This window comes from Procambarus clarkii, chromosome 44, assembly GCF_040958095.1.
Source record: "Procambarus clarkii isolate CNS0578487 chromosome 44, FALCON_Pclarkii_2.0, whole genome shotgun sequence".
NCBI classification, from domain to species: domain Eukaryota; kingdom Metazoa; phylum Arthropoda; class Malacostraca; order Decapoda; family Cambaridae; genus Procambarus; species Procambarus clarkii.
In genome coordinates this window covers 33,138,777-33,166,700 of record NC_091193.1, presented here as the reverse complement: position 1 = coordinate 33,166,700, position 27,924 = coordinate 33,138,777, and the positions used below count along the sequence as shown (strand labels likewise).

Below are 27,924 nucleotides of genomic sequence, written 5' to 3'. Positions count from 1 at the left end.
CCCTTTCTTGTCTTGATCTTTCTCTCTGCTCTTCTTCTCTTTGCTTAGATTTCACGTGGCAGGTTCTTGATGACCTCCATGGAAGTGATCATTTCCCCATCCTTGTTTCCTTTTTCTCTTTTCGCCCTTCCCTCTCTTTCCCTAGGTGGCAGTTTGCTAAGGCGGACTGGACCCTATTTACCCTCAGTGCTGCTCTCTCTGACCTCTCCCTTCTGCCTCTCCCTCGCGCTCTCCTCCTTTTTCATGACACTGTCTTCAACGCTGCCCTCCGCTCTATTTCTCGCTCTTCCTCTCGGGGTCCACAGAAGTGCGTTCCCTGGTGGAATGCGGACTGTGCTCGGGCTGTCCGCTGTAAGCGTGCAACCTGGAAGAGGTACCGCCGTAGGCAGACGACCGATTCTTTTCTTTTCTTTCGGAAAGCGAGTGCGGTGGCCCGTAGGGCCATCCGTACGGCTAAACGTGAATGTTGGGCATCTTATGTCTCAACACTTACGTCTGAAACCCCTCTGACCCAGATCTGGAAGCGTATCCGCAAGATAGCGGGTAAGTTCGTTCCCAATGTTTCACCGGTCCTGGTCTAGCGTCAGCTGGTCTAGCGTTTACGGTGCCGGTGGACCATCCATTGGTTAGTGTCGCCCTGGTGGACGTGCTTCATGTGCAGCTGTCGGACCTGGTGGGCATCCAGCTGCTTCAGGGCAACCGTGCTGTGGTCAAGTTCCGCCTCCAGGCTGCCTTTCAGGCGTTTCTCGAGCGTTGTGAGGGGCGTGTTTACCCTCTCCCTGATTCAGCTGGCTCAGTTAAGGTGGTGAATCTTAGTGTCACCTTAACGTCTGTGGCGGTGCATGGTGCCCCCTTCGAATTTCAGGACGACTTTTTAACCTCCTGTTTTGAGCGATTTGGGACAGTGTTAAGTGTTCGTTGGAACAAGGTCCAAGGTCGTTGCCGGGCACTGTGTTGGTATGCTTGACGGCTCCCGCACCCTGACAATGTCGCTGAAGTGTAGTGTACCATCGTCGATGTCCGTGTTGGGTTACACGCTCCGCTGCCAGTATCGGGGTCAACCGCGCACCTGTTATCGGTGTGGTCACGAGGGTCATCTGGCTGCAGCGTGCGACGTGGGAGCAGCTGGTCGGGTGCATGTTTTTCGTGCGGAGGATTTCCCGCCCTTGTTACGTTCGGGCGGTTCTGAGGACGGAGTAGGTGCGGTGCCTGAGGCGCCTGATTGTCTGTCTACTGCTCCGCCTGTTGAGGCGAATTCTACGGCCTGTGCGACGCGTCTGGTGACTGCTGTGGCCCCTGGGGTTGTTGAGCCGGTGTGTGTGGGTGTCGGGCCGTCGCCTGAGCTGCGAGTAGTGCAGGATGTCCCGGTGGAGGTCCATGTCCCGCCCCCGCCTGTGGATGTGATACCGGCTCCTGGGAACGCGGGTTCTGCTGTTTTAGAGGGGGTGCTTCGGCATGGGGAGGTGCCTGCCGTGCCTGTGTGTGTTGGTGACTGTAGTTCTGCTCTTTCCATCCCTTTGCAGAAGCGCGCGCGTCGGTGTTCTGAGGCTGTTTCCCTGGATGATGTGGACAGTGTGGGTGATGTGGCCTCTGTGGACTCTTCGGACGGTGCGGGTGTGGCCTGTGTGGATGTGAAGATGGTGGCCGTGCCTGCGGCGGGGCCTGGTGGGCGTGGTGTGGTGCGACCTGTCTCGAAGCGTTCGTGGCGGGCTCGGAGTGTGTCTCCCCTTCGTGGTGTACCTTGGGAAGAGGTGGGGGAGTATGGTGATCTGGCGCCCCCCGCCGAGGATGATGGTGCTGTGAAGGGCTCCGAAATTGCTACCTGTGCCTCTCCTCCTGCGTCTCCTGCTGTTGGATCTCCGCAGTGGGGGTTTGTCCCTGATGATCGGGACCTCGTCGTGATGTTGCGGAAAGATGTGCGCCAGGGGGCCTCGGCTCCTGTGCCCGGTGGTGGGGTCAGTGCCGCGCCTGCATCTCCTGCTGTATCCCCTCCTTCCTTGCTCCGGTCTGGGGGTTGCCTAGTCCCGTCTGCTGGGGTCGTGCCCTGTGAGGGTCCGGAGTTGGGCCCTTATCGAGATGCCCGGGTGCTTCCGATCCCGTGGTGCTCGTCCACTGTCTGGGTGTCGCGGGTGAAGGAGTTTGTGTACAGGGTGCCGGATAGGATGTCTCAGTCGAGGGCGCTGTCTGGTGGCCGGCTGCCTGCTGACCTGCGGGTGATTTGGGAAGCGTACTGCTTGCGCTTTCCGATACACAAGTTTCCGGAGAAGTATTAGTTCCCGTCTTGCGCACACTGCTAAGGCGTGCGTGGGTCAGATGCCACCGTGACCACGACGCCCCGCCCCCCGGTGCGGGGTGTCTCCTCTAACGTTCGCCTCTGTTTTCGTCGCCTCTCCTCTCTCTACGGCCCATCACATCTACCGCTTTTGACTTTCTTCTCCTCCTAACCGTCAACGCGTCTCCTTACGTCTTTCCTGGTGCAGTCATCGGGAGGGTTAACCCTTCATGCAAACTGCACCTATTCTCAAGAAGAAGAAGATATATCATAATCAATGATGTTCATAGATTTAGACCTTCTCAAGAGGGTTTGCATAGTTATCAAAGCTCATTAAACTATATGTTTCGTTCATCTAGTTCCCTTTTTTATTTATTTCTCCTTTTCGGCACATTTTTTGAACGAGTTCAGGAATGACCCATTATTTATTTCCATTTAGGTTTATATCAAGGTCCGCTGGTGTTGGTAAAGTATTGCAAGTGTTTGCTGCTGTCACGTTGGATAGCGAGGATTAGGCTACATCTCCAAATGTATATTTGCCAGATAATTTGGCACTAAAAACAAAGCGCATATATTATTGTTTAGACTAAATCCGCTACTCATTACTTTCCTGAAGTTGTCGTATATACACTACAAAATCTGAGTGTAAATCACAAGACAATTAACACGTGATGAAAAATGTGACAGTGTCAGAACACCAAGGAAGAATTGAAACAGGAATTTCCTTAAGTATTTTCGTATTTAATAATACATCTTCAGAAGGATGTTTCAATTCTTCCTTCGAGGTCTGACACTGTCACTACTACACAACATGAATGTATTTAAACGTTGCAATGAATAATGAGAGTAATTATTATATGGATGGCGTAATAACAGGGGAGCATTAGCGCCTCTGGTGGTCAGATGCTTAACTGTATTAGAGGTTGACAGTTTAGATATTATGGTGAGTAAGGGTGAGTGGCCCGTCTGGGAGCCCTGCTTCTTAACGTGTGGCTCAGTTGTCGACCAGCCGCCGCCTGGCAAGGGTCACGTTGATTACCAGTGTGCAAATAAATTTGTGTTGCAGATATCTTTATATAGAAAGGATTGTTCGGGGTATGTTTTATGTTGTTATTCCTTATTATTTTGTATATTTTATGTATTTAGACAAAATATAGAGGTGATTGTCAGGTGGCAGCCATAGGTGTACCCGTTAGTTAAGTCATTAGGGCGCTTGTGGTGGCCTTAATAGCCATGCCAGTAGCTAGCCATCAATCTTGAGATGATTTCGGGGCCTAGCGTCCCCGCGACCCGGTCCTCGACCAGGCCTTCTTTTTGTTATACATCCCCAGGAAGCAGCCCATAGCAGCTGTCCAACTCCCAGGTTCTTATTTACAGATAGGTGAACAGGTTCATCAGGGTGAAAGAAAGTGCCCATTTATTTCAGCCTCCACCGGGGATCGAACCCGGAACCTCAGGATTACGAATCCGAAGCGCTGTCCACTCGGCGGTCAGGCCCCTTAAAACAACCTAAAGAGAAATCTTCGACATATTTTGATGAAAATCTGAATGAAACTAGAAATTTTGGCCACAGATTGTGTGAAGGTGGTGGTGGTGGTGGGGGGGGGGATTAGGGGGGTGCAGGTTAGTACGATGAGCATGATTCAGAATGATGGAAGGAGAAGGGCTCGTATGATGAATTGACCTAAGGGCCACCATCTACAGTGGCCTCGACGGGGACAGGACGGCGGCGCCTTGTCAAAGGTCAGCCTTCCTACTCCCTCCCCCCTTATTTTATTGAGGATTTGTCTTGTGTATATTGTGAACAAGAGGAATGACTCGGCATTTACGACTTGAGTGGTTGAGCGGGTTCATGGGTTAATAATCCTATGGGGGAAACAACACATCTATTTTCTGTGTTACATTGTGGCTTGTTGAGCTTGAAGCTGTTGTCCAGCCTGTCTGTGTCAAATATGACATTTTAGAGAAGTGGTCTGTATTAATAGCCTCCAATTTGGTCAGTATTATCATTTTTTTTTTTTAATTTGTAATACTGACCAAGTTGGAGGTTATAAATACAAAGCACTTCTCTAAAAGACTTTACAAAGTATAAAGCAATGCATTAAAATAGTATTACAAAGGCCTCGGCTGTTATTTATTTATTTATATATCTACAAGAAGTTACATTGGGTTTCTGAGAGTACATGGCATGATGTGTTTACATTCTTGTAAAGCCACTAGTACGCATAGCGCTTCGGGCAGGGCCTTAATCTAACAGATAATATTAAGGAGATAATTTCTAGGAAAATTTATAGGGTAATCTATCAAAATCTATAACAATTTAAACATTTATAGTGTTAATCCTTCAAAGATTCGTGGTAGTGACAGTTGAACAAGTTCTGGCATGATTGTTGTTGCTGTCTTGAACTTTCTCCAAAGCGGAAAATTATTGATGTGTTTTTGAAGTGAGGTTTCCATATTTGGACACAGTAGGCCAGATGGGACCACAACAGAGACTCGTACAGTTGAATATTCAATGTTGTTCATTTAAGTCAAAGATTCGTTTAACTATTCTTAAGGATTGTTTTCATATTAACTGTGAGTCCCAGATGTTTAATGGCTGGTGCATCATAACTCCTAGGTAATATTGACTTATATTTACCAGAGGGCCACCATTTGTCCATAGTGCCCTCTACGGCAACAGGAAGCCGGCGGCTTGTCAAAGGTTCCCCTACGGTTCCTGAGGAGTTTGTCTATCTGTATTTTGAGCGCGCAAACTGCTGCATTATGACATTAAAGGTAGTTTGATAATATGCACAACGTGTCTTGTAGCTAAGGTAAAGGTGACTTGTAATGTTTAGCAACAAGCCACCCTAGATTGTTTAGTGTGTTGACGACGACATTTCGATCCTGGGCCATTCTCAAGTCGACATGAGAATGGTCCAGGACGGACCGAAACGTCGTCGTCCCTTCACCTTCTAGCGTGTGGTCTGGTCAACATACTTTAGCCACGTTATTGTGACTCATCGCCTGCACTTATTGTGTTAACGACTGGGGCGATGGAGTGGTCATATCAGGATGGCAATTGTGCAAATAAATGTGGAAGATAATTGTTTCCATCTTGTTTACTCTGCGATATGAAATGGTTTCACCTGTAAATGGTAATTTTTGACAATGTAATCACTAGGCTTCTAACGTTGGTTTGGTGCTCAGAGACCATATACTGTACTTAAGAGGTTTTAAGCATGTTATTTATATAATTTAGGCCAATAAACAACTAAATAAATTAATAATACACAGTACGTTTATCTAAGGTTAGCTAAAGGTTTGTTTTTAGTGGAAGACCCTAATAAGATAATGTGTTTCTATGTAACTTTAAAAGAACATTGATGCTTAACCATAGCCTCATGAGTCAGAGACAAAAATGTATTCCGTTAGGCTATTGCAGTCTTATCAGTCTTGCCTACTCGCTATTGTTGATACAATCTGTAATTAATCTCCATTGCAATTTCACCTATTCCAGTGATTGGTTCCAGTGTTCTTGAAATTCATAATTGTATTTTCCTACTCGATTGTATTTGAAATAAACTGTTTATACTTACCCTGGTGCTACATAGCCTTCCTGGTTTGGTGCATTCTTTTGATAATTACTTATGCTTGCCCTTAATATATGTAAAAAATATTTTTTCAGGAGTGTGACACGTGTGGACAAGTGTTGGATCAGAAGAGTCAAGGTAAAGTGCTTATTTAACAACTAGTTCTGGGGAGGAGCGGGTGGAACTAGATGGACGTAGAAAACTTCACATTCTTGTTACACTAACACTGGTTTGTGCCTCGGATGGGGTTTAGGATCCATTAAGTTCAGTAGAACTTCGGTTTCAACTCTTTTTGACCATGTCGTAGCTCAGTCGATTACGGCAGCGTCTGGGATGCTCTCGGATGCAGGTTTGAATCCTCGTCCCGGCCCTTGTGGATTTGTACACTCTTGTTAGCAGGCTGAGAGCTTTTCTTTCCCATAGATTTATTTATAGAAGAGTTAGCAATAAGTCGGCTGGGTTTATTAACGTATTGTTTTTAGGTCCCATTTAGATTATGCCGTTCAGTTTTGGTCGCCATGCTAAAGAATGGACATAATTCACTAGAACACGTCAGTTAGGATGACAAAGTTAATCCCGCAAATTAGAAAGCTTCCGTATAAAGAGATGTTGGAAAAACCTTAACGTGACATGATTGAAGTGTACAAGTGGATGAATGAGCATAACAAGGAAGCTATTGATAAGGCTTTAAATGAAGATAAGTTTAGATTTAGGAAATACCTGGGTAAATACTGGTTTGGTAACTGGGTTGTGAATTTGCGGAACAAATTACTGGATCATGTGCAGACGACGAGTCACAATAACATGGCTGAAGTATGTTGACCAGACCACACACTAGAAGGTGAAGGGACGGCGACGTTTCGGTCCGTCCTGGACCATTCTCAAGTCTATTGTGGATCATACTACTGGATCACTGGATCAGTTTCTTGACTTACGTTCTACTAGTTTACACTCGGAACGCGACTCTCCAATCAGCTTACATCTGTATCCTCAATTGCTGCTAGGTGATCAAAGGCAAACATTTAACCTTGAATGTTTAATCCAAACCAAATAATGGGTAGCAAAGGTGTGTGGTAAGGTAAAAGCTGGGTGGTGAGGCAAGTTTTGGGGTAGTGAAGACTTAGAATATTGTTCAATGTGGGTGACAAAGACTTGCTATGAAGAGTAGGTAAAGAATAAATTGAGAGATAGGAGAATTATCTTAAGATTAGGCTTGGACTGGCTGGCATATGCATTATATATCTATATATCATTAATGCATATATGCCAGGGGGGGGGGAGATCTCCCCAAAGGCATAAACTGCTAGGTCAGGTTATCCACAAACCCATCTCCAATGACTCCAAGGTCATGGGAAGCTTGACCTTCCCCTGAAGTTGCACCCACCGTTATATCTGTCTGTATGGCCTGTTTTGCCGCAGTTTGCACAGTGTGCTTCATTATGGCAGGCGAGGCGACTATTGCCCAATAGATAACAAGCGTAACATCGTAACACAGGGAAATTGTAGGGCTGGACCTGATACGAGGTCCTGTGTAGTGCCACCCGATCAGGGAGGGGCCCATCGAACTTTAAACAGACCATGGATGTCGGGCATGCTGCTCCGTGAATCCTGGTAACTTCCAATAATCCCGCTGATGCACCCCCTAACACATGCAGAGCGGTCTGGATGTTATCCACATCAACACTCTGGTCATTGGGCCAATCTTCCCATACCGGGCCCGACACTGCTCCTGCGACAATACCTGTCGGCACCTGACAGGCCAGTCCCCCAACTTAATAATGTCGGATACACGGATGTGTGATAGAGCCTCCTTTTTTATGTGTAGCTTCAGTGCTGCACCCCTACCCAGGGTACGTATGGTCTCAGGCAGGCAATGTGACCACAATACCGAAGGCTCAATTGCTGCACCTAAGGTACGAGGATTTGCAACCACGCACTGAGCTGATTCTGACTGGATTAGGACAACCACAAACGAGGAATGAGGTACCACAAGAGAAAGGTCTTCTGGAGGCAAAGACATTCTCTTAGCATCTCCCTCTGGCGCAGCATCAGCCGACTCATTTTCCAGCAGACGTTTTCCTCTCTGGGACTTGCTGTCAACGTACATGGCGCCCCCGCTCGGGGAGGCGTCCATTAGGGAGGCTCCGGCCTCCCCCGGTGCTGTGAGGCCCTGGGTAGCTGCAGTGAGCACACACTGGCCCAAAAAAGCCATCTGAATTCAAAGATGAGCTCCAGGCGAGGTGTGGAAAGAAAGTCCAGCCAGGGGCGTTCAATCTGCGCGCCAAGATGGCCCGACCTTCGGGCGGGAATCTCCTCCACAACCAAATCTTTTATTGTGGAGTTGTTGCCAACCTACTTTTATCTGGCATGTATTATGCCAGTTTTCGCCTCGCATAATTTTTTCTCATTTGGAAAATACATTATTATCTTCACTATAAATTACTACTATAGTGTGTCATTTCTGCTCACACTCATCTCTAAATAAAATGATTACAAATATTTCCAAAGACATAAACTGCCTCATCCAGCCCGCCTCTTCCCTCATTCCTAATCCACAAACAAAACCAACTCCAACTCCAAGAGGGAAAACCAGGTCTGGGCCTGGACCCGGGCCTGTCTGGGCCTGGACCCGGGCCTGTCTGGGCCTGTCTGGGCCTGGACCCGGGCCTGTCTGGGCCTGGACCCGGGCCTGTCTGGGCCTGGACCCGGGCCTGTCTGGGCCTGGACCCGGGCCTGTCTGGGCCTGTCTGGGCCTGGACCCGGGCCTGTCTGGGCCTGGACCCGGGCCTGTCTGGGCCTGGACCCGGGCATTTCTGGACCTGGACTCGGGCCTTTCTGGACCTGGACCCGGGCATTTCTGGACCTGGACCCGGGCCTTTCTGGACCTGGACCCGGGCCTGTCTGGGCCTATACCCGGGCCTGTCTGGGCCTATACCCGGGCCTGTCTGGGCCTATACCCAGGCCTGTCTGGGCCTATACCCGGTGCCTTTCTGGACCTGGACCTGGACATTTCTGGACCTGGACCTGGGCATTTCTGGACCTGGACCCGGGCATTTCTGGACCTGGACCCGGGCATTTCTGGGCCTGGACCCGGGCATTTCTGGACCTGGACCCGGGCATTTCTGGACCTGGACCCGGGCCTTTCTGGACCTGGACCCGGGCCTTTCTGGACCTGGACCCGGGCCTTTCTGGACCTGGACCCGGGCCTTTCTGGATCTGGACCCGGGCCTGTCTGGGCCTATACCCGGGCCTGTCTGGGCCTGGACCCGGGCCTGTCTGGGCCTGGACCCGGGCCTGTCTGGGCCTGGACTCGAGCCTGTCTGGGCCTGGACTCGAGCCTGTCTGGGCCTGGACTCGAGCCTGTCTGGGCCTGGACTCGAGCCTGTCTGGGCCTGGACTCGAGCCTGTCTGGGCCTGGACTCGAGCCTGTCTGGGCCTATACCTGGGCCTGTCTGGGCCTGGACTCGAGCCTGTCTGGGCCTGGACTCGAGCCTGTCTGGGCCTGGACTCGAACCTGTCTGGGCCTATACCTGGGCCTGGACTCGAGCCTGTCTGGGCCTGGACTCGAGCCTGTTTGGGCCTGGACCGGGGCCTGTCAAGGCCTGGACCCGGGCCTTTCTGGGCCTGGATCCTGGCCTGTCTGGGCCTATACCCGGGCCTGTCTGAGCCTATACCCGGGCCTGACTCAGCCTATACCCGTGTCGTGACGCTGAACCCCGGTTCATTCCGAACACAGCGATTACACAACACATAACACCTTGCCTCAGCAACCGTTACTACCACCTATACTCCTACACACACCAGACCCTTGAGGCGTACCACTAGGTTTGTACTGGAACACAATGAATGAACATATGGAAGGTAATTAAAGGCCGTCGGGTTTTGTCATTTAATTACAAAGAATAGACACTGACAAATAATAACATATTAACATACTCTATTAGGTCAATACACTTCCAATACCCATAGACCACTTGACCTCCGCGGTCACCACCCACACTCGTAACTTCCGCCTAAGTCCCTAATACGGAATGATTACTACAACGCTCCACACCCAGTTAGTCTTTCATTCAATACTCACATACTGCAGACTTAACTTGGTCACTAAGATCACATCAGGTTCTCGCATAGCTGTCTGCTACACTTCGCTACTGCCGCAAACGGGGATCCAGAGGACTTCTCAGTTCAACTCCCACAATCAGACTGACTTTAGCCAACCATGGCCTCAAACATTTCACCCCGCCTCTCAAGGAAGGTATAATTCGATTAACCTTATCCCTAGAGCGGTAACCTTGATCCTAGAAGCCTGACGAAGAATAATTCCTCTTTCCAGGAATTATTAATTTGGCTAAACAGCTTCGGTCTTAATCCATTGACCTTTCTTAGACATGTGATCCATAGTCTGTCTACTTAACATGTACTTCCAATCATCATTCGTTAAGTGTTGTAGTAATGATCCTCTAGCTAATAATTCCTACTAACTTGTGGATTACAACACCACTCCCCTCCTTAAACACGCATATGTCCCCATATGCATCATTGCAATGGTTCCATTAGTGCAAGGACCTGGAGGATGCACCCACCATATATGTACAACTAAAAAATCATCCAATAAGTTCATCATACACACGATGAAATAAATTAAAATTTTCCCCGACATGACTCACAACACTTCTCCAACATATACATTATATTCACATCATAGCACAGGTAAAATAGTCTGTAATAATTTTTCCCATCACCAACAATGCACATATACCTAAACTGCTGACATATAATTACATACAAACATAACCATAAAATTACATGGACCAGAATGCTGGCACTTAAACAGAAATGACACTAGTCATTAATATATACACAACACATATATATTTAAGGTTCTTCATCCTTAGTAATAAGTTACTAACAATTTAACATCTTGCCCTGTACTGTTGACATAAGGGTTTACAATGATCACACAATGTTTCACTGGCCTCCTCCACAATTGGCAGCATCACTTCTCTTGTCTTCGTGTCCCATGGTTGCTAGGTCATAGATCCTCCATGACCCAGACAAAACCCAGGCTATCCAGCCTGGTGAATGTTGTCAATGTCCCATCGTTGCTCTGAGCTAACGTGATCCTGGCCTCCAGAGCAACGGAGATTCCTACCCCAGGGTCATGTTCCCTCGGGTCTGTGCTGACGTCTCGTTCCAGGGCACCAATCCCAGAACGCTGTAGATACCTCACAGCTCTCTGGTCATCCTTCCTTGCTGTGCTCACCACAGCTGTAGCACATTACTCTAGGCCCATCTGCCCAGAGTGTGTCCACCTGTATTCACACCTTCCCGACCGCTGTACCTGCAAAATATTCCCTCGGAGCCCCCTGGCTCGATCCCATTATTACATAACCCCCTCGGCTCCTTACTCTCTCCCCGTATATAGCCTGAGCGCAGCTGCAAAACCATTGCAGCTGGCCCTTATCCCTGCTTTGATGTCAGGGGGCGAATTTCGCCTATAACGTCACGTTGGCTTCACTTCCTCCCCCTTTTTTTCTAGAATAACTGAGTGTAGCCTCATGGCTTCCCTTCTACTCTACCTGAAGCTCTGTGACATGATCCCGGGGGACCTTCTCAAGCCTAACACTCAGTAATGGTGCCGATGAGGTAATATACAGTATATACATACACATACATTATCACAATAAATACCTCATTAAAATAATTTCACACTTATGTCACTAAAGCATCATACTGCCACTGGCTCGCCTCTAGCGAGATTCCTGTAACAACTTAATTAATGAGAAATTAGTATATCTACTTAGCTCGCCCACTGCAACCATCAACACCTGAAATTTTGAAATTCTACATTGTAATCTTATCCATAAGACTTACCCACTCCGACACACCATCACCACTGGTCAACCCAACCACTGATGACCTCATTATAACACCACGTCTCTCAACAGCCAGGCTCTGCGTCCTGACGCACCTGACCTCATTACACCGATACTCACCGTACCCACCACCACCTGGCCTCCTGTGCCGCTATGCACTCCACAACACCACACTCCATACCAGGCGTCCAAACGCCACTACACTACACCACCCACTACCCATGCTACTCTACACAACACTCTACAAGCCACCCCACACTCTACAAAACTACCATGCCCATGCACCACTCAACACCGCACTCTACACACTACCCCACACTCTACAAAACTACCATGCCCATGCACCACTCAACACCGCACTCTACACACTACCCCCACACTCTACAAAACTACCATGCCCATGCACCACTCAACACTACACACTACCCCCACACTCTACAAAACTACCATGCCCATGCACCACTCAACACCGCACTCTACACACTACCCCACACTCTACAAAACTACCATGCCCATGCACCACTCAACACCGCACTCTACACACTACCCCACACTCTACAAAACTACCATGGCCATGCACTACTCTACAGTACATACTATGCTCCTTCTGTGTTCATGACCCCACGAGAGCGGGTCGGATAGCGATGTGTCACCGTCGCCTGTGGACCTTGTCCCCGGTCCTGCGAAGGCTGTTCTGTGTTATCTACCTTTGAATGCCAACTCCTCGTACCCCTACCTATGTTCTCAGCCGCTGGTGTGCTCTCCCCTGGCACACTCCCCGTAGGGTATGGCTCCTCACTTGCCTGACCGGTCAGTGTATAGACGCGGTCTGGGTGACAGGAGAACACATGCCCTGTGTTTAGCACCTTAACCTTCACTTCTGCATTCTTTTTGCTAATTACCCGACATGGCCCCACAAACTTGGGTGCCAACTTACCTTCTGCCTGAGCGTGCATCTGCTTCACGAATACCCTATCACCTTCATTGATCACCTTTGCTTGGACCTTGTTCCGCGCATTATAATATGCCTCTGCTACCTCTGTCGACTTTCTTAAATGTAGTTTCACCAAGTCAAATGCCTTGGTTGCTCGCCTACAGACAACACTTTTGAAGTCTAACGCATAGCATGGCTGTTGCTTGCTTGTGAACGTCGTGAACGGAAGTCGGGGATCGAACCCATGCAACAAAAAATGCGGGGTTTCTCCCACCGACCTATTGAACGCCGTGTTGAGCGCCGACTCCACCATCGACAAACTCTGATCCCATGCAAGCACATCATCAGCAGCCAAATGCCGCAGAATACTGATTACTTCAGCATTGTGTCTTTCAACCAAACCATTCGCCGATGGTCGATATGCCAGCACTGGAGTATGTTTGAATTGATACACACTCGCGATGCTTTGAAATACTTGATTGATAAACTCTGACCCTTGGTCTGACACAACTTGTTGAGGAGCCCCAAACCTGGTTAACACACTTTCCACCATGGACTGGGTCACATCCTCTGCCGACTTAGAACGGAGTGCACTCACCACAGTGAACCGTGCGAGTGCATCCACTGCTACAAATATGTACCTCGCCCCTGAATGAGCTTGTGGTAGCGGCCCAATGAGATCTATGTGTACTCTCTCGAAGGGAGTACTCACCTCCGCCCCCAACCTATGTGCCTTGTACCTCAGACAACTGTCACAAGAGGCTACATAGACCTTGATATCTTTACCCATGGATGGCCAATAGAACCTTTGACGTGCCCTCTGCAACGTCTTGGACTCCCCTCCATGGCCTGCTGCTGGGATGTTAGGACACAGATACATTGCAGTCCTCTGGAACTCCGGTGTCAAGACTGCCTGGTATACTGGTTCATACCGTATACCCGAAACCCTACCAAGATGATACAACACCTCATCTTCAACCACAAACTCATCCACTGGGGCTGGAAGTGACTTCCTCAACTCCGCACGCTGACCCCTCAAAAACTTCCTTACCTCCCCTTCAGGGGGTAACCTTCCTGACTCCGTATCAACTCCCTCACATTCCACGACACATCTTCCTCCCCCCTTTCACTCACCACTGCTACATTGTGACACCTTGACAACGCGTCAGCGACACATTGCTTTTCCCTGGTACATGTTCAAAGTTTGTAATGTTAAACTCTGAGAGCGAGGTAACCCACCGTGCCAGCCGCTGACAAGGCTCCTTGGACTCGAACACATACTTAAGGGGTTTGTGATCGCTTCTGAGCCAAATTTCATGTCCAAGCAAGATGTACCGGTTCCGTTGTAATATGAATGTGATCGTTAGCGCTTCCCTCTCAATCGTACTATAGTTCCTCTCTGCAGGACATAGTACTCGTGAACAAAATGCAATGGGAAGCTCCCGTCCTCGCTCATCCACCTGAGCTACCACACCACCTATCGCTGCGCCAGAAGCATCCGCATACACCAGAAACGGTTTGCTAAAATCTGGGTGCGCCAAGATACTGCGAGAGCTGACAGCAGCCCTCAGTACCTGGAACGCCTGCTGTTGTTCCTTCCCCCACACGAACTCTGCAAGTCCACTGATCTGATGTAATGGTCTTGCAATTTTTGAAAAATCTTTAATAAATCGCCGATAATAGCTAACCAACCCCAGGAAAGATTTGCACTCTTTCTTGTTCTGTGGAACTGGTAACTCTTGAATATCCCTGGTTTTATCTGGCAATGGACTGATACCCATCCGGCCCACTGTATGACCCAGGAATGTTACCGATTCTCCAAAAAAAACTGCATTTTTCGAAATTCACTTTGAGGTTGTGTGACCTCAGCCTTAGCAAGAGTTTCCTCAAATTATGCATGTGCTCCTCTAATGACTTTCCCAGCACGATTACGTCATCGAGGTACAGCAACGCTGTGGGACCTATCAACCCCGATAATACACTCATCATTAGCCTACTGAACACAGCAGGTGCTGACTTCAACCCGAAAGGAAGTCGTTTATATTGCCAGAGCTCGTTGGAAGTTATTTATATTGCCAGAGGTCGTTGGAAGTGGTTTATATTGCCAGAGCTCGTTGGAAGTGGTTTATATTGCCAGAGGTCGTTGGAAGTGGTTTATATTGCCAGAGCTCGTTGGAAGTGGTTTATATTGCCAGAGCTCGTTGGAAGTGGTTTATATTGCCAGAGCTCGTTGGAAGTGGTTTATATTGCCAGAGCTCGTTGGAAGTGGTTTATATTGCCAGAGCTCGTTGGAAGTGGTTTATATTGCCAGAGCTCGTTGGAAGTGGTTTATATTGCCAGAGCTCGTTGGAAGTGGTTTATATTGCCAGAGGTCGTTGTTGCACGCACTAAACGCTGTGATTTCCCTCGACTCTTCCTCCAGCGGTATCTGGTGATACCCACTGAGTAGGTCTAATGTGGTAAAATATTGTGTACCCTTCAAGTGTGTCAATGTGTCCTGTATGTTTGGTAATGGGTATGCTTCGTCTTTCGTCAGCTTGTTTATTCTGCGGAAATCTACGCATAACCTCACTCCCCCATTCTTTTTCCTGACTACTACGAGAGGGCTGTGCCACGGTGAACTGGATGGTTCAATGATATCATGATCCCTTAGCTGGCTTATCTCCTCTTTCACCTCCCTCTGGTGTGCCACTGGTATGCTATATGCTCTCGTATATAAGGGATGTGCGCCCTCTACGTCAATCCTATGTGCTCCTTGAGTAATGCACCCCGGGGGTTCCCCTCTCAACGCAAAAACATCCGGGAACTCCCTTACTAAGCCCCTTAAGGCTTCCTTAACCTCCCTTTCCATGGACATCCTATCCACTATTCCCATTAATTTATCCATTCTATCCTCGTCGCCCTCACTCTGACTTACTGACATGGCTGCAATAATCTCCTCCACAGGGTGTCCCCCACGCTACCTGTGCATGCTTACTCAAGGTGACTGGCCACCGAGAGGGATTAAAAACCCTCAACCGAATTACCCCTTCATTTATGTCTTCAATAGTCTCCATTATCACCAACCCTGCTGGATTATCCAATGGCTCAATTTGCACAACGTCTACTCCCTTGGCTTTACATGCCATTTTAATCACTAAGGATGCTTCTCCCGGAATGGTGACATCCCTGGGTACCGTGACTGCCCACTGTATATTCTGGTCCCCAGCCGAGTTACCACTACTGCTACTCCTTCTCTACTACTCACCTTGTTAACGTCTACCGCTTGACCCCCACATACCAATTTATTCCCCCTTGCGCTGAACGCTATGGTACATGAGTATTTTTCGAGGAAATCAATTCCCAAGATAATGTTGGTATGTTTCAGCCCTATATCCTGTATTACTACAAAACTATGTTTAAACCATCTATCTTCTAGCTGGAAATCCACAGTTGTCTCTCCCAACACCCGCAACGCATTATCCCCCACCGCCGTTAATCTCCTGTTGTTAGGTATCAGCCTGACGTCTGATCCTAACACGCTACGACTCATGATGGACACGGAAGCACCGGTGTCCACCAAGGCTGTATAGATAGTGCCCTTTAACCGTAAATGCACCTTTATGGGATGACCCGACCCGACGGTACACAACCACTGTCCCCCACCCCCTACTGTACACACTGGGTAATTAGGCGGAACAAAAAGCTTACACTGCCAGGCCAAGTGACTACCGTCACCACCCCCTCCCCGCTCAGCTCGTTGTCGCCGTGTGGGGGCTTCGTGGGCGGCTGCTGGAGTGTGATGCTCCTTAGGACAGTCCTCTGTCCTTTTCTAGCCTTGTGCTCCTGCTGCCGTCCTCTCCAATTCTGCTGGGCACCTTTTCCTTTTCCTTCTGTTTCGTTTTTCTCCCCCCTCTTCTCCTATCTGCTTGCCGTTTCCTGCCGACCTTTTGCTCGTTCTGGTTCTTCCATGGACTTCTTCTATTTTGACGCCCGGGTGCTTGAGGAGGCATACTCATGCACCCGTAGAACTGCAGTACCCGACGTCGAGAGCGAGGGGAACCTTTTATTGTCAATCCCCACTTCGTCACTGAACCCGATCTCGACGGACTGTCGGTTTCTTAAGGTGGCGTTTGTGGGGCGTATACTCACGACGCACCCCTAGGAGGCCCCGACAAGATCGGCGATGGCTTCTTGTTGGGTGTCCTGCCTCTAATTGTGGCTCCGTGGTGGGTGTGGGGGCACATTCGTGAGTGAATTCTTAATTTCGTCAAGATGATAACCCCTGTTTCGGCTGCTTCTGGCTTACCTTTTCAGGCTCGTGGGGTGGGCGACCAAGCCCCCGAGTCGGTCCGTATTGGAAGACCGGGCTCTGTAGCCTCCGCTGCATTGGGCCTCGACCTTGCTCCTCCTTTGGCCTCTCTGACTCCTTCCCCTGGCTCCCCTCCCTCCTCTGTGGTTGGGTCGAGCCCCAAGCCCCCAGTGGTGACTACCTCGTCCCCTGGCGCGGCTCCTTCTCTAGTTGTAACTACTGCGCCTTTTAACCCCTCTCTCTCTGGGGGTTCTCACCGCCGTCCTCGTCACGGCCGCCCTCGCTCGATTCCTTCTAGTTCTGCTACCTATCAAGCCTTGTTTGGTCCCGCTTCGTGGGCCAAATATTTTGATCTCCTCCCTCTTGATTCTGCGCCTCCTGACGATTTCTCCCTTCATCGACATCTCATTGATTCCGTGGATGCCTCCATTACTTTTAACCCCACTCGTCTCGGTACACGCGTCGTTGCTGCTCCTTCTCAGGATGCTGCTTCCCGCTTGGCTGCCTTATCCTGCCTTGGCGAGACCCCCGTTCGGGTCTCGAAGAACGCTCAATTGAATGCCAGTGTTGGCACTATTTTGCTCCCGCCCCATGTTGCAACCGGTGTTCGGGACCTGCGCGACTGCCACGACGATATTCGCCATATCCTCGCTGCCCAGGGCCATTCTATTCTCCAGGTGGACACGTTTACTCGTCCCCCTCGTGGTAGTCGCCGTCAACCCCTCCGGGTTGTGAAGATTACCTTTGATGGTAGGACCCTTCCACCCTCTGTCATTCTTGCTGGTGCCAGGTGCTCTGTCCAGGAGTACATTCCTTCTCCTCGGCTCTGCAACAAGTGCTGGAGGTTTGGGCATGGTGCCCTCCGCTGCTCCGGGACTGTCTCTCTCTGTCCTTTGTGTGGTGGCGAAGGTCACTCTAAGTCGGAGTGCACTTCTCCCCAGGCTCGTTGCCTCAACTGCGGTGAGGCCCATCCTACCTTCTCCCGTGCGTGTGTCCATTACAAGCTTGAGGCAGCCGTCCTCAACCTGAAGCACCGGGAGCGTTTATCTTTTCCTGAGGCGAGGCGCCAGGTTCGCCGGCTCCCGCCTTATGCTAATATCTCTTATGCTCGCGTGTTGCGCTCTTCCTCTCCTCGTCCTTCCCGCCTTCCTCAGACTCACAACCGTTTCCGGGCCTTGGACCCTGATGCGCCCACTGCCCCCTCCTCTGTTCCTTTGGGTTCTCTCCCGAAGGATCCTCCTCCTGGTCCTCTGTCTGGGGTTCCCCTTCCTTCTACCCGGTCTGTCGTGTCTTCTTCCTCGTCCCCCTCCGATCCTCCTTCCCATCCTCTTCCTCCATCTATTGGCTCTCCCCACCGCCTGTCGGTGCGGGCGGATGTCCATCGCTCTCCTAACGGTCGTCGTGTGTGCTCTCGTTCGGCTTCTCCTGTTGAGACACTGGAATCCGTTGCCCGGTACGTAGTTGCTGGGACACCGGTCTCTTTAAGTCAGAAGCGTAAGCCTGGCTCCTCTCCTTCCTCTTCCCCGGCGGGTAAGAAGGCTTCGCTTTCTTCCTCAGCTCCTCCTTCTGGCTCTGTTGCTCCTTCCCCTCCCGCGTCAGTGCTTGCGCCCCCTGTTCCTGCTATGGAGGTTTCTTTGGCCCCTGCTTCCCTTTCGGTTGCTGGGGTGCGCTCCCCTCTTTCTCCTCCCCCTCCTCCTGCTGCTGTCCTTGACGGCTCCTCTCCGTTGTCTCCTCCTCTTCCTCCTCCAGACCCTGCCCGCCCACCTCTGCTCTGTTCTCCCGTTTCCTTCCCTCCGTCTTTGCTCAGTTTACCCATGCCCCCTAACCCTGACTTTGCTGACCCTGGTCCCGACCCTGATATTCTTTAACGTGCTCTGTTGCTCTTTCGCCTTTGTTTCTTCCTTGTTCTCTGTTTTTGTCCTTTCTCTTCTCGTCGTTGTCCATTCTTCAATGGAACGTTCGAGGTTATTACGCCAATTTCCTCGAACTCCAACTTCTGATTTCGCGGTTTTCGCCCCTTTGTGTCTGTCTCCAGGAGCCAATGCTTGGTGCTCGTCCTGGTCGTTTTCGTGGCTATTCCTTTCTCTCCCCCCCCCCAGCCATTGCTGGGGCTTCTAATTCTTCTGCTCTTTTGATTCGGGCTGATGTTCCCTTTGTTCCTTTACTTTTTCCTTCGCCTCTCCATTGTTCTGCTGCTCGTATCTTTGTGGGGAAATGGTACACAGTTTGTTCCATTTATCTCCCCCCGAGTGTCCCGCTCTCTCTTCCTGATTTGAAACACCTCCTGGACTCCTTGCCGGAGCCTGTGCTCCTGCTGGGTGACTTCAATTGTCGTCATTCTCTTTGGGGTGACGTTCTGACGAATACCCGGGGTCGCCTCCTTGAGCCGTTTCTCCTCTCTTCTTCCCTGTCTCTTCTGAATTCTGGTGAGCCCACTCATTTGGACTCTCGGACTCGCACCCTTTCTTGTCTTGATCTTTCTCTCTGCTCTTCTTCTCTTTACTTAGATTTCACGTGGCAGGTTCTTGATGACCTCCATGGAAGTGATCATTTCCCCATCCTTGTTTCCTTTTTCTCTTTTCGCCCTTCCCTCTCTTTCCCTAGGTGGCAGTTTGCTAAGGCAGACTGGACCCTATTTACCCTCAGTGCTGCTCTCCCTGACCTCTCCCTTCTGCCTCTCTCTCGCGCTCTCCTCCTTTTTCATGACACTGTCTTCAACGCTGCCCTCCGCTCTATTCCTCGCTCTTCCTCTCGGGGTCCACGGAAGTGCGTTCCCTGGTGGAATGCGGACTGTGCTCGGGCTGTCCGCTGTAAGCGTGCAGCCTGGAAGAGGCACCGCCGTAGGCAGACGACCGATTCTTTTCTTTTCTTTCGGAAAGCGAGTGCGGTGGCCCGTAGGGCCATCCGTACGGCTAAACGTGAATGTTGGGCATCTTATGTCTCAACAATTACGTCCGAGACCCCTCTGGCCCAGATCTGGAAGCGTATCCGCAAGATAGCGGGTAAGTTCGTTCCCGATGTTTCACCGGTCCTTCACCTCCATGATACTCTTGTGGCGGACCCGTTGCAGGTCGCTTCCGAACTGGGTTCCCATTTTTCTTCTGTTAGCTCTGGTCTTCATCTTCCCCAATCTTTCCTTCTTCGTAAACCTGTCCTTGAGTCTCGTCCTTTAGATTTCTGCACTCATCTTCAGCTTCCCTATAATGATCCCTTCTCTCTCTCTGAACTTCGTTCTGCCCTGGCCCTCTGCGGTTCTACGGCGGCGGGCTCCGATGGTATTCATTATGAGATGCTTCGCCATCTCCCTCCGCGCACGTCTCAGTATTTACTGAGTCTGTATAATCGGATCTGGGAGTCGTCGTCAGTCCCTGAGGACTGGCTCGATGCCGTTGTCCTCCCTGTTCGCAAACCGGGGTCTCTGGGTACTTCCCCTAAGGACTTTCGCCCTATTGCTCTCACAAGTTGTGTCTGCAAACTCTTTGAACGTATGGTTAACGTTCGTCTGATGTGGTTCCTGGAACACCATCACCTCCTCTCCCCTTCTCAATTTGGTTTCCGCAAGTGCCGCAGCACGACAGATGTCCTGGTGAACTTGGAGGTCTATATTCGTACTGCTTTTGCTGCGAAGACCTCCGTTGTTGCCGTCCTTTTTGACCTAGAAAAGGCTTACGACACCACTTGGCGTTATCATATCCTATCTCAACTTCATTCTTTTAGCCTTCGTGGTCATCTCCCTCTCTTTCTCCGCAGCTTCCTCTCTCGTCGTTCCTTTCGGGTGCGCCTTGGTACCGCTCTCTCTCCCTCTTTTCAGCAATACGAAGGTGTGCCCCAGGGTAGTGTTCTGAGCACTACTCTTTTTCTTGTTGCCCTCAATGGTCTTCTTTCCTCTCTTCCTTCTGGTGTCTTCTCCGCTCTCTATGTCGATGATCTTACCCTTTGTTGTCAGGGTGATGATTCGCCTCTCCTTCAACGCCGGCTTCAACTTGCAATTGATGCCGTGTCGTCTTGGGCCACAGGTCATGGCTTCAAGTTCTCTACTTCTAAGACTTGTGCCATGACTTTTACGCGGAAACGGGTTGTTCTTCGTCCCTCTTTGTCACTTTATGGTCATCCCCTTGAATACAAAGATTCCGCGAAGCTTTTGGGGTTATTCCTTGACACTCGTTTGTCTTGGTCTCCCCATATCTCTTACCTCCGTGTTGAGTGCTCTAAGGCCCTTACCCTCCTTCGGGTCTTGTCCCATACTTCTTGGGGGGCAGATAGGCGCACTCTCCTTGCTTTACATTCCTCTCTCGTCCTGTCTAAGCTCGATTATGGTTGCCCTGCTTACTCGTCTGCTTCTCCTTCTACTCTTCGCCGTCTTGATGCTTTGCACCATACTGGGTTGCGCCTCAGTTCTGGTGCCTTTCGTTCGACTCCCATCCTTAGCTTGTATGTTGACACTGGCTTCCTGTCTCTCCAGGACCGCCGTGATCGCTACTGTCTTCGCTATCTTGCGCGGTCCTTGCAACATCCTTCCTCTCGCCTCTGTCGTGCTTTAACTTTTACCCCTCCTGCGGTTCCTGTTCCTCTTCACCACCTCCCTCTTTCTGTCCGGTTATCTCGCCTACAGGATTCTCTCTCCGTTCGTATTTCTGATGTTTCTCCTCGTGTTGTTCCTTCTTTGCCCCCGTGGAGGGTCCCTCTTCCGCGGTTTTGTACTTCCTTGACCCGTATCACTAAAGCTTTTACCCCTCCTACGGTTCTAAAACGCCTTTTCCTCGAGCACTTTTCTTCTCACTCCCGCTCCGTTTCTGTCTTCACCGATGGGTCTAAGTCAGCGGACGGTGTTGGCTACTCTGTTGTTTTTCCTGATCGCACTTATATGTGTCGCTTGCCTCCGGAGACTAGCATCTTTACAGCAGAACTTTATGCTATTCTCTATGCTCTTCGTCTCCTGCTTTCTCGTTGTCAGTCTTCCTTTGTGGTTGTCGTTGACTCTCGTAGTGCCCTCATGGCTCTCGGGTCCTTTAATCCGGTTCATCCAGTAGTTGTCGAGATCCAGCATTGGCTGTTTCTCGTTCACAGTAAATTTAAGTCGGTTGAGTTTTGTTGGGTTCCCAGCCATATTGGTGTGTCTTTAAATGAGCGTGCGGATGCTGCCGCTAAGGAAGCTGTCCGCTCTTGTCCCATCTCTCGTAAAGGCATTCCGTATTCCGACTTTTACCCAGTTATCCATTCCTCAGTTCTTACCCGTTGGCAGGCTTCTTGGTTGTCTGTTACTGGTAACAAGCTACGTACTCTTAAATGTTGTGTTTCCTCGTGGCCGTCCTCCCACCGTAACCGGCGGTGGGAAACAGCTCTGGCGAGGTTGCGTATTGGCCATACTCGCTTAACCCATGGTCACTTGATGGAGCGCCGCCCTGCTCCTTATTGTCCTAGTTGCATTGTCCCTCTTACGGTCGTGCATGTCCTTCTTGAATGTCCTGACTTCCAGGACGAGCGTGTGTCTTGCTTTCCGACCGCCCCTCGCGGTCACCTGTCCCTCGATAGAATTCTTGGTGACTCAGATACTTTTGATATCGTTCGCCTTATGCGTTTTTGTTCTCGTATTGGCATCCTTGGTGATATTTAGCGCCCTCTGATTATTTTGCGTATTTGATGGTGCTACATAGCCTTCCCGGTTTGGTGCCTTTTGATAATTACTTACTTACTTACTTACCGTCACCACACAGCTTACACACTTTTGTCTGCTTAGGTCGTTCTGGCTCGTGTTTACCTGCAGTGTACCCCGTTCCCCGGGGATACCCTCTACCGGTACCCTGGTTCTGGTGGTACATTCCTGTTGCTCCCTGAGCAGGCGTGTATCGTGGTGGAGCAGGAGTGAACCTGCCTCCACGTGCCCCTTGATTATAGCCTCCTCGCTGCCCACGAGTACCCTGATGGGGTCCCCACGACACCCCACTCGTATTGTGTCCCTGGAACACCCTTGGCTCCCAGCCCTTATTATTGTTACGTCGAGGAGCACCTCGCCCCTTGCCCTTGGAATGTGTGACCCCCGCCGCGGGTCCATCCTCCACTGGCTGAGCTACTGGGGCCCAGAGCTGAACCTGTCTCTCTTGCGTGTCTGCAAGATTTGCCTCTTCCTTAGGGGACACTTCCTTGAAAATGTCATCCTCTGTCAGTTTATGTGTCGGGCTATTCTCCGCCCAAAACACTGCATGTTTCACCGCTTCCTTAAAAGACTTAGCTTCCCTGCAGTGTAACGCACTTTCCCGCGGTAATGCACCGAAAAAAACACTCCGTTGCATAGAATCTCTTACTACCCCCGTGAACTGCGTTTCCGTCCGCTCAATCACATCACCCAAGAGTCTTATTCTATGGCCAAACGCCCTTAATTGTTCCCCTGGTTCTCGTTTAAGTGCAGCTAACTGAGCCTTTAGTTCTACTGCATCGTGCTGCACATCGTAATGATCTATCAGCTCCTGCTTAAACTCGGTATAACTATTTATTTCTCTAATTTCCGCCGAGTTGAGCAGGGTCTTTGCTTCCCCTTTCACCTTGGAATATGCCAATGTAATCTTTGCCTGATCCGACCATGACCCCACACTAGTCGCCTTCTCTAGAGCAAAGAAAAATGTTCTAATATCCGTCGGTAACTGACCTTTCGAATCCCGTTTGGCGCCCCAAAACGTGGGTATGTCTCCATATACCTTAGGTCCTGCGTTAGTCGTCTCATGCGTGCTCAACACATTTTTCAACCACTGTGCAACCTGCCCAATTGTCTCTGACGCTGCCGCCTGCGCCGTAAGCAACGCCGCCGTGTTATCACCACTCTCACCCTGACCGACATTACTCGTGGCCTGGCCACTGGCGCCCCTATTACTACCCGAACCCGTCATGGCTACTCGCCCCTTATGTGCTCGTGTATGAACCAGCTTGACGCTTTACCGTACAGTAACCTTACTTGGCCTTATTCCCTTAATCTCACTAGAATCACTTATAATTTTAAGCCACCATTAACAACGTCACTTATCAGTTCCCCACACTACTGTTTCCACCTCTTATTGGACTTTTCCATGCCGCACAACGTGGCCACTCCACCTGGCCACACACCCCACTATGGCCACTCCCTGGCCCACACACCTTCCCTTCCTCACCCCAATATCCACCGTCCTGAACACAACCCGACGTCTACCAATTCCCGAACATTCCCTCACCAACAAAACCAGTAACACACTTCCTTCATCTCTCAAAGTGTTCCAAAACCTGTTTGCGCTGCCACCAAATATGTTGTGACGCTGAACCCCGGTTCATTCCGAACACAGCAATTACACAACACATAACACCTTGCCTCAGCAACCGTTACTACCACCGGGTACTCCTACACACACCAGACCCTTGAGGCGTACCACTAGGTTTGTACTGGAACACAATGAATGAACATATGGAAGGTATTTAAAGGCCGTCGGGTTTTGTCATTTAATTACAAAGAATAGACTCTGACAAATAATAACATATTAACATACTCTATTAGGTCAATACACTTCCAATACCCATAGACCACTTGACCTCCGCGATCACCTCACACACTCGTAACTTCCGCCTAAGTCCCTAATACGGAATGATTACTACAACGCTCCACACCCGGTTAGTCTTTCATTCAATACTCACATACTGCAGACTTAACTTGGTCATTAAGATCACATCAGGTTCTCGCATAGCTGTCTGCTGCACTTTGCTACTGCCGCAAACGGAGATCCAGAGGACTTCTCAGTTCAACTCCGACAATCAGACTGACTTTAGCCAACCATGGCCTCAAACATTTCACTACGCCTCTCAAGGAAGGTAAAATCCGATTAACCTTATTCCTAGAGCGGTAACCTTGATCCTTGAAGCCTGACGAAGAATAATTCCTCTTTCCATGAATTATTAATTTGGCTAAACAGCTTCGGTCTTAATCCATTGACCTTTCTTAGACATGTGATCCATAGTCTGTCTACTTAACATGTACTTCCAATCATCATTCGTTAAGTGTTGTAGTAATGATCCTCTAGCTAATAATTCCTACTAACTTGTGGATTACAACACCACTCCCCTCCTTAAACACGCATATGTCCCCATATGCATCATTGCAATGGTTCCATTAGTGCAAGGACCTGGAGGATGCACCCACCATATATGTACAACTAAAAAATCATCCAATAAGTTCATCATACACACGATGAAATAAATTAAAATTTTCCCCGACATGACTCACAACACTTCTCCAACATATACATTATATTCACATCATAGCACAGGTAAAATAGTCTGTAATAATTTTTCCCATCACCAACAATGCACATATACCTAAACTGCTGACATATAATTACATACAAACATAACCATAAAATTACATGGACCAGAATGCTGGCACTTAAACAGAAATGACACTAGTCATTAATATATACACAACACATATATATCTAAGGTTCTTCATCCTTAGTAATAAGTTACTAACAATTTAACATCTTGCCCTGTACTGTTGACATAAGGGCTTACAATGATCACACAATGTTTCACTGGCCTCCTCCACAATTGGCAGCATCACTTCTCTTGTCTTCGTGTCCCATGGTTGCTAGGTCATAGATCCTCCATGACCCAGACAAAACCCAGGCTATCCAGCCTGGTGAATGTTGTCAATGTCCCATCGTTGCTCTGAGCTAACGTGATCCTGGCCTCCAGAGCAACGGAGATTCCTACCCCAGGGTCATGTTCCCTCGGGTCTGTGCTGACGTCTCGTTCCAGGGCACCAATCCCAGAACGCTGTAGATACCTCACAGCTCTCTGGTCATCTTTCCTTGCTGTGCTCACCACAGCTGTAGCACATTACTCTAGGCCCATCTGCCCAGAGTGTGTCCACCTGTATTCACACCTTCCCGACCGCTGTACCTGCAAAATATTCCCTCGGAGCCCCCTGGCTCGATCCCATTATTACATAACCCCCTCGGCTCCTTACTCTCTCCCCGTATATAGCCTGAGCGCAGCTGCAAAACCATTGCAGCTGGCCCTTATCCCTGCTTTGATGTCAGGAGGCGAATTTCGCCTATAACGTCACGTTGGCTTCACTTCCTCCCCCTTTTTTTCTAGAATAACTGAGTGTAGCCTCATGGCTTCCCTTCTACTCTACCTGAAGCTCTGTGACATGATCCCGGGGGACCTTCTCAAGCCTAACACTCAGTAATGGTGCCGATGAGGTAATATACAGTATATACATACACATACATTATCACAATAAATACCTCATTAAAATAATTTCACACTTATGTCACTAAAGCATCATACTGCCACTGGCTCGCCTCTAGCGAGATTCCTGTAACAACTTAATTAATGAGAAATTAGTATATCTACTTAGCTCGCCCACTGCAACCATCAACACCTGAAATTTTGAAATTCTACATTGTAATCTTATCCATAAGACTTACCCACTCCGACACACCATCACCACTGGTCAACCCAACCACTGATGACCTCATTATAACACCACGTCTCTCAACAGCCAGGCTCTGCGTCCTGACGCACCTGACCTCATTACACCGATACTCACCGTACCCACCACCACCTGGCCTCCTGCGCCGCTATGCACTCCACAACACCACACTCCATACCAGGCGTCCAAACGCCACTACACTACACCACCCACTACCCATGCTACTCTACACAACACTCTACAAGCCACCCCACACTCTACAAAACTACCATGCCCATGCACCACTCAACACCGCACTCTACACACTACCCCACACTCTACAAAACTACCATGCCCATGCACCACTCAACACCACACTCTACACACTACCCCACACTCTACAAAACTACCATGCCCATGCACCACTCAACACCACACTCTACACACTACCCCACACTCTACAAAACTACCATGCCCATGCACCACTCAACACCACACTCTACACACTACCCCACACTCTACAAAACTACCATGCCCATGCACCACTCAACACCGCACTCTACACACTACCCCACACTCTACAAAACTACCATGCCCATGCACCACTCAACACCACACTCTACACACTACCCCACACTCTACAAAACTACCATGCCCATGCACCACTCAACACCACACTCTACACACTACCCCACACTCTACAAAACTACCATGCCCATGCACCACTCAACACCGCACTCTACACACTACCCCACACTCTACAAAACTGCCATGCCCATGCACCACTCAACACCACACTCTACACACTACCCCACACTCTACAAAACTACCATGCCCATGCACCACTCAACACCACACTCTACACACTACCCCACACTCTACAAAACTACCATGCCCATGCACCACTCAACACCACACTCTACACACTACCCCACACTCTACAAAACTACCATGCCCATGCACCACTCAACACCACACTCTACACACTACTCCACACTCTACAAAACTACCATGCCCATGCACCACTCAACACCGCACTCTACACACTACCCCACACTCTACAAAACTACCATGCCCATGCACCACTCAACACCGCACTCTACACACTACCCCACACTCTACAAAACTACCATGGCCATGCACCACTCAACACCGCACTCTACACACTACCCCCACACTCTACAAAACTACCATGCCCCACTCAACACCACACTCTACACACTACCCCCACACTCTACAAAACTACCATGCCCATGCACCACTCAACACCACACTCTACACACTACCCCACACTCTACAAAACTACCATGCCCATGCACCACTCAACACCACACTCTACACACTACCCCACACTCTACAAAACTACCATGGCCATGCACTACTCTACAGTACATACTATGCTCCTGTGTTCATGACCCCACGAGAGCGGGTCGGATAGCGATGTGTCACCGTCGCCTGTGGACCTTGTCCCCGGTCCTGCGAAGGCTGTTCTGTGTTATCTACCTTTGAATGCCAACTCCTCGTACCCCTACCTATGTTCTCAGCC

At 49.6% G+C, this 27,924-nt stretch overlaps 1 protein-coding gene across 2 annotated transcripts in view; it reads left to right on the top strand.

The window, feature by feature from the left end:
- The first annotated feature begins 3,212 nt into the window (after positions 1–3,212).
- Positions 3,213–27,924, top strand: part of LOC123773307 (heat shock protein 75 kDa, mitochondrial-like) — a 47,188-nt gene continuing 22,476 nt past the window's right edge. For both annotated transcript variants that reach the window (XM_069300880.1, XM_069300879.1), the window contains exons 1-2: positions 3,213–3,367; positions 5,943–5,985. In XM_069300880.1, the coding sequence (XP_069156981.1) occupies positions 3,213–3,367; positions 5,943–5,985 (198 nt within the window). The remainder of the gene's footprint in view (positions 3,368–5,942; positions 5,986–27,924) is intronic.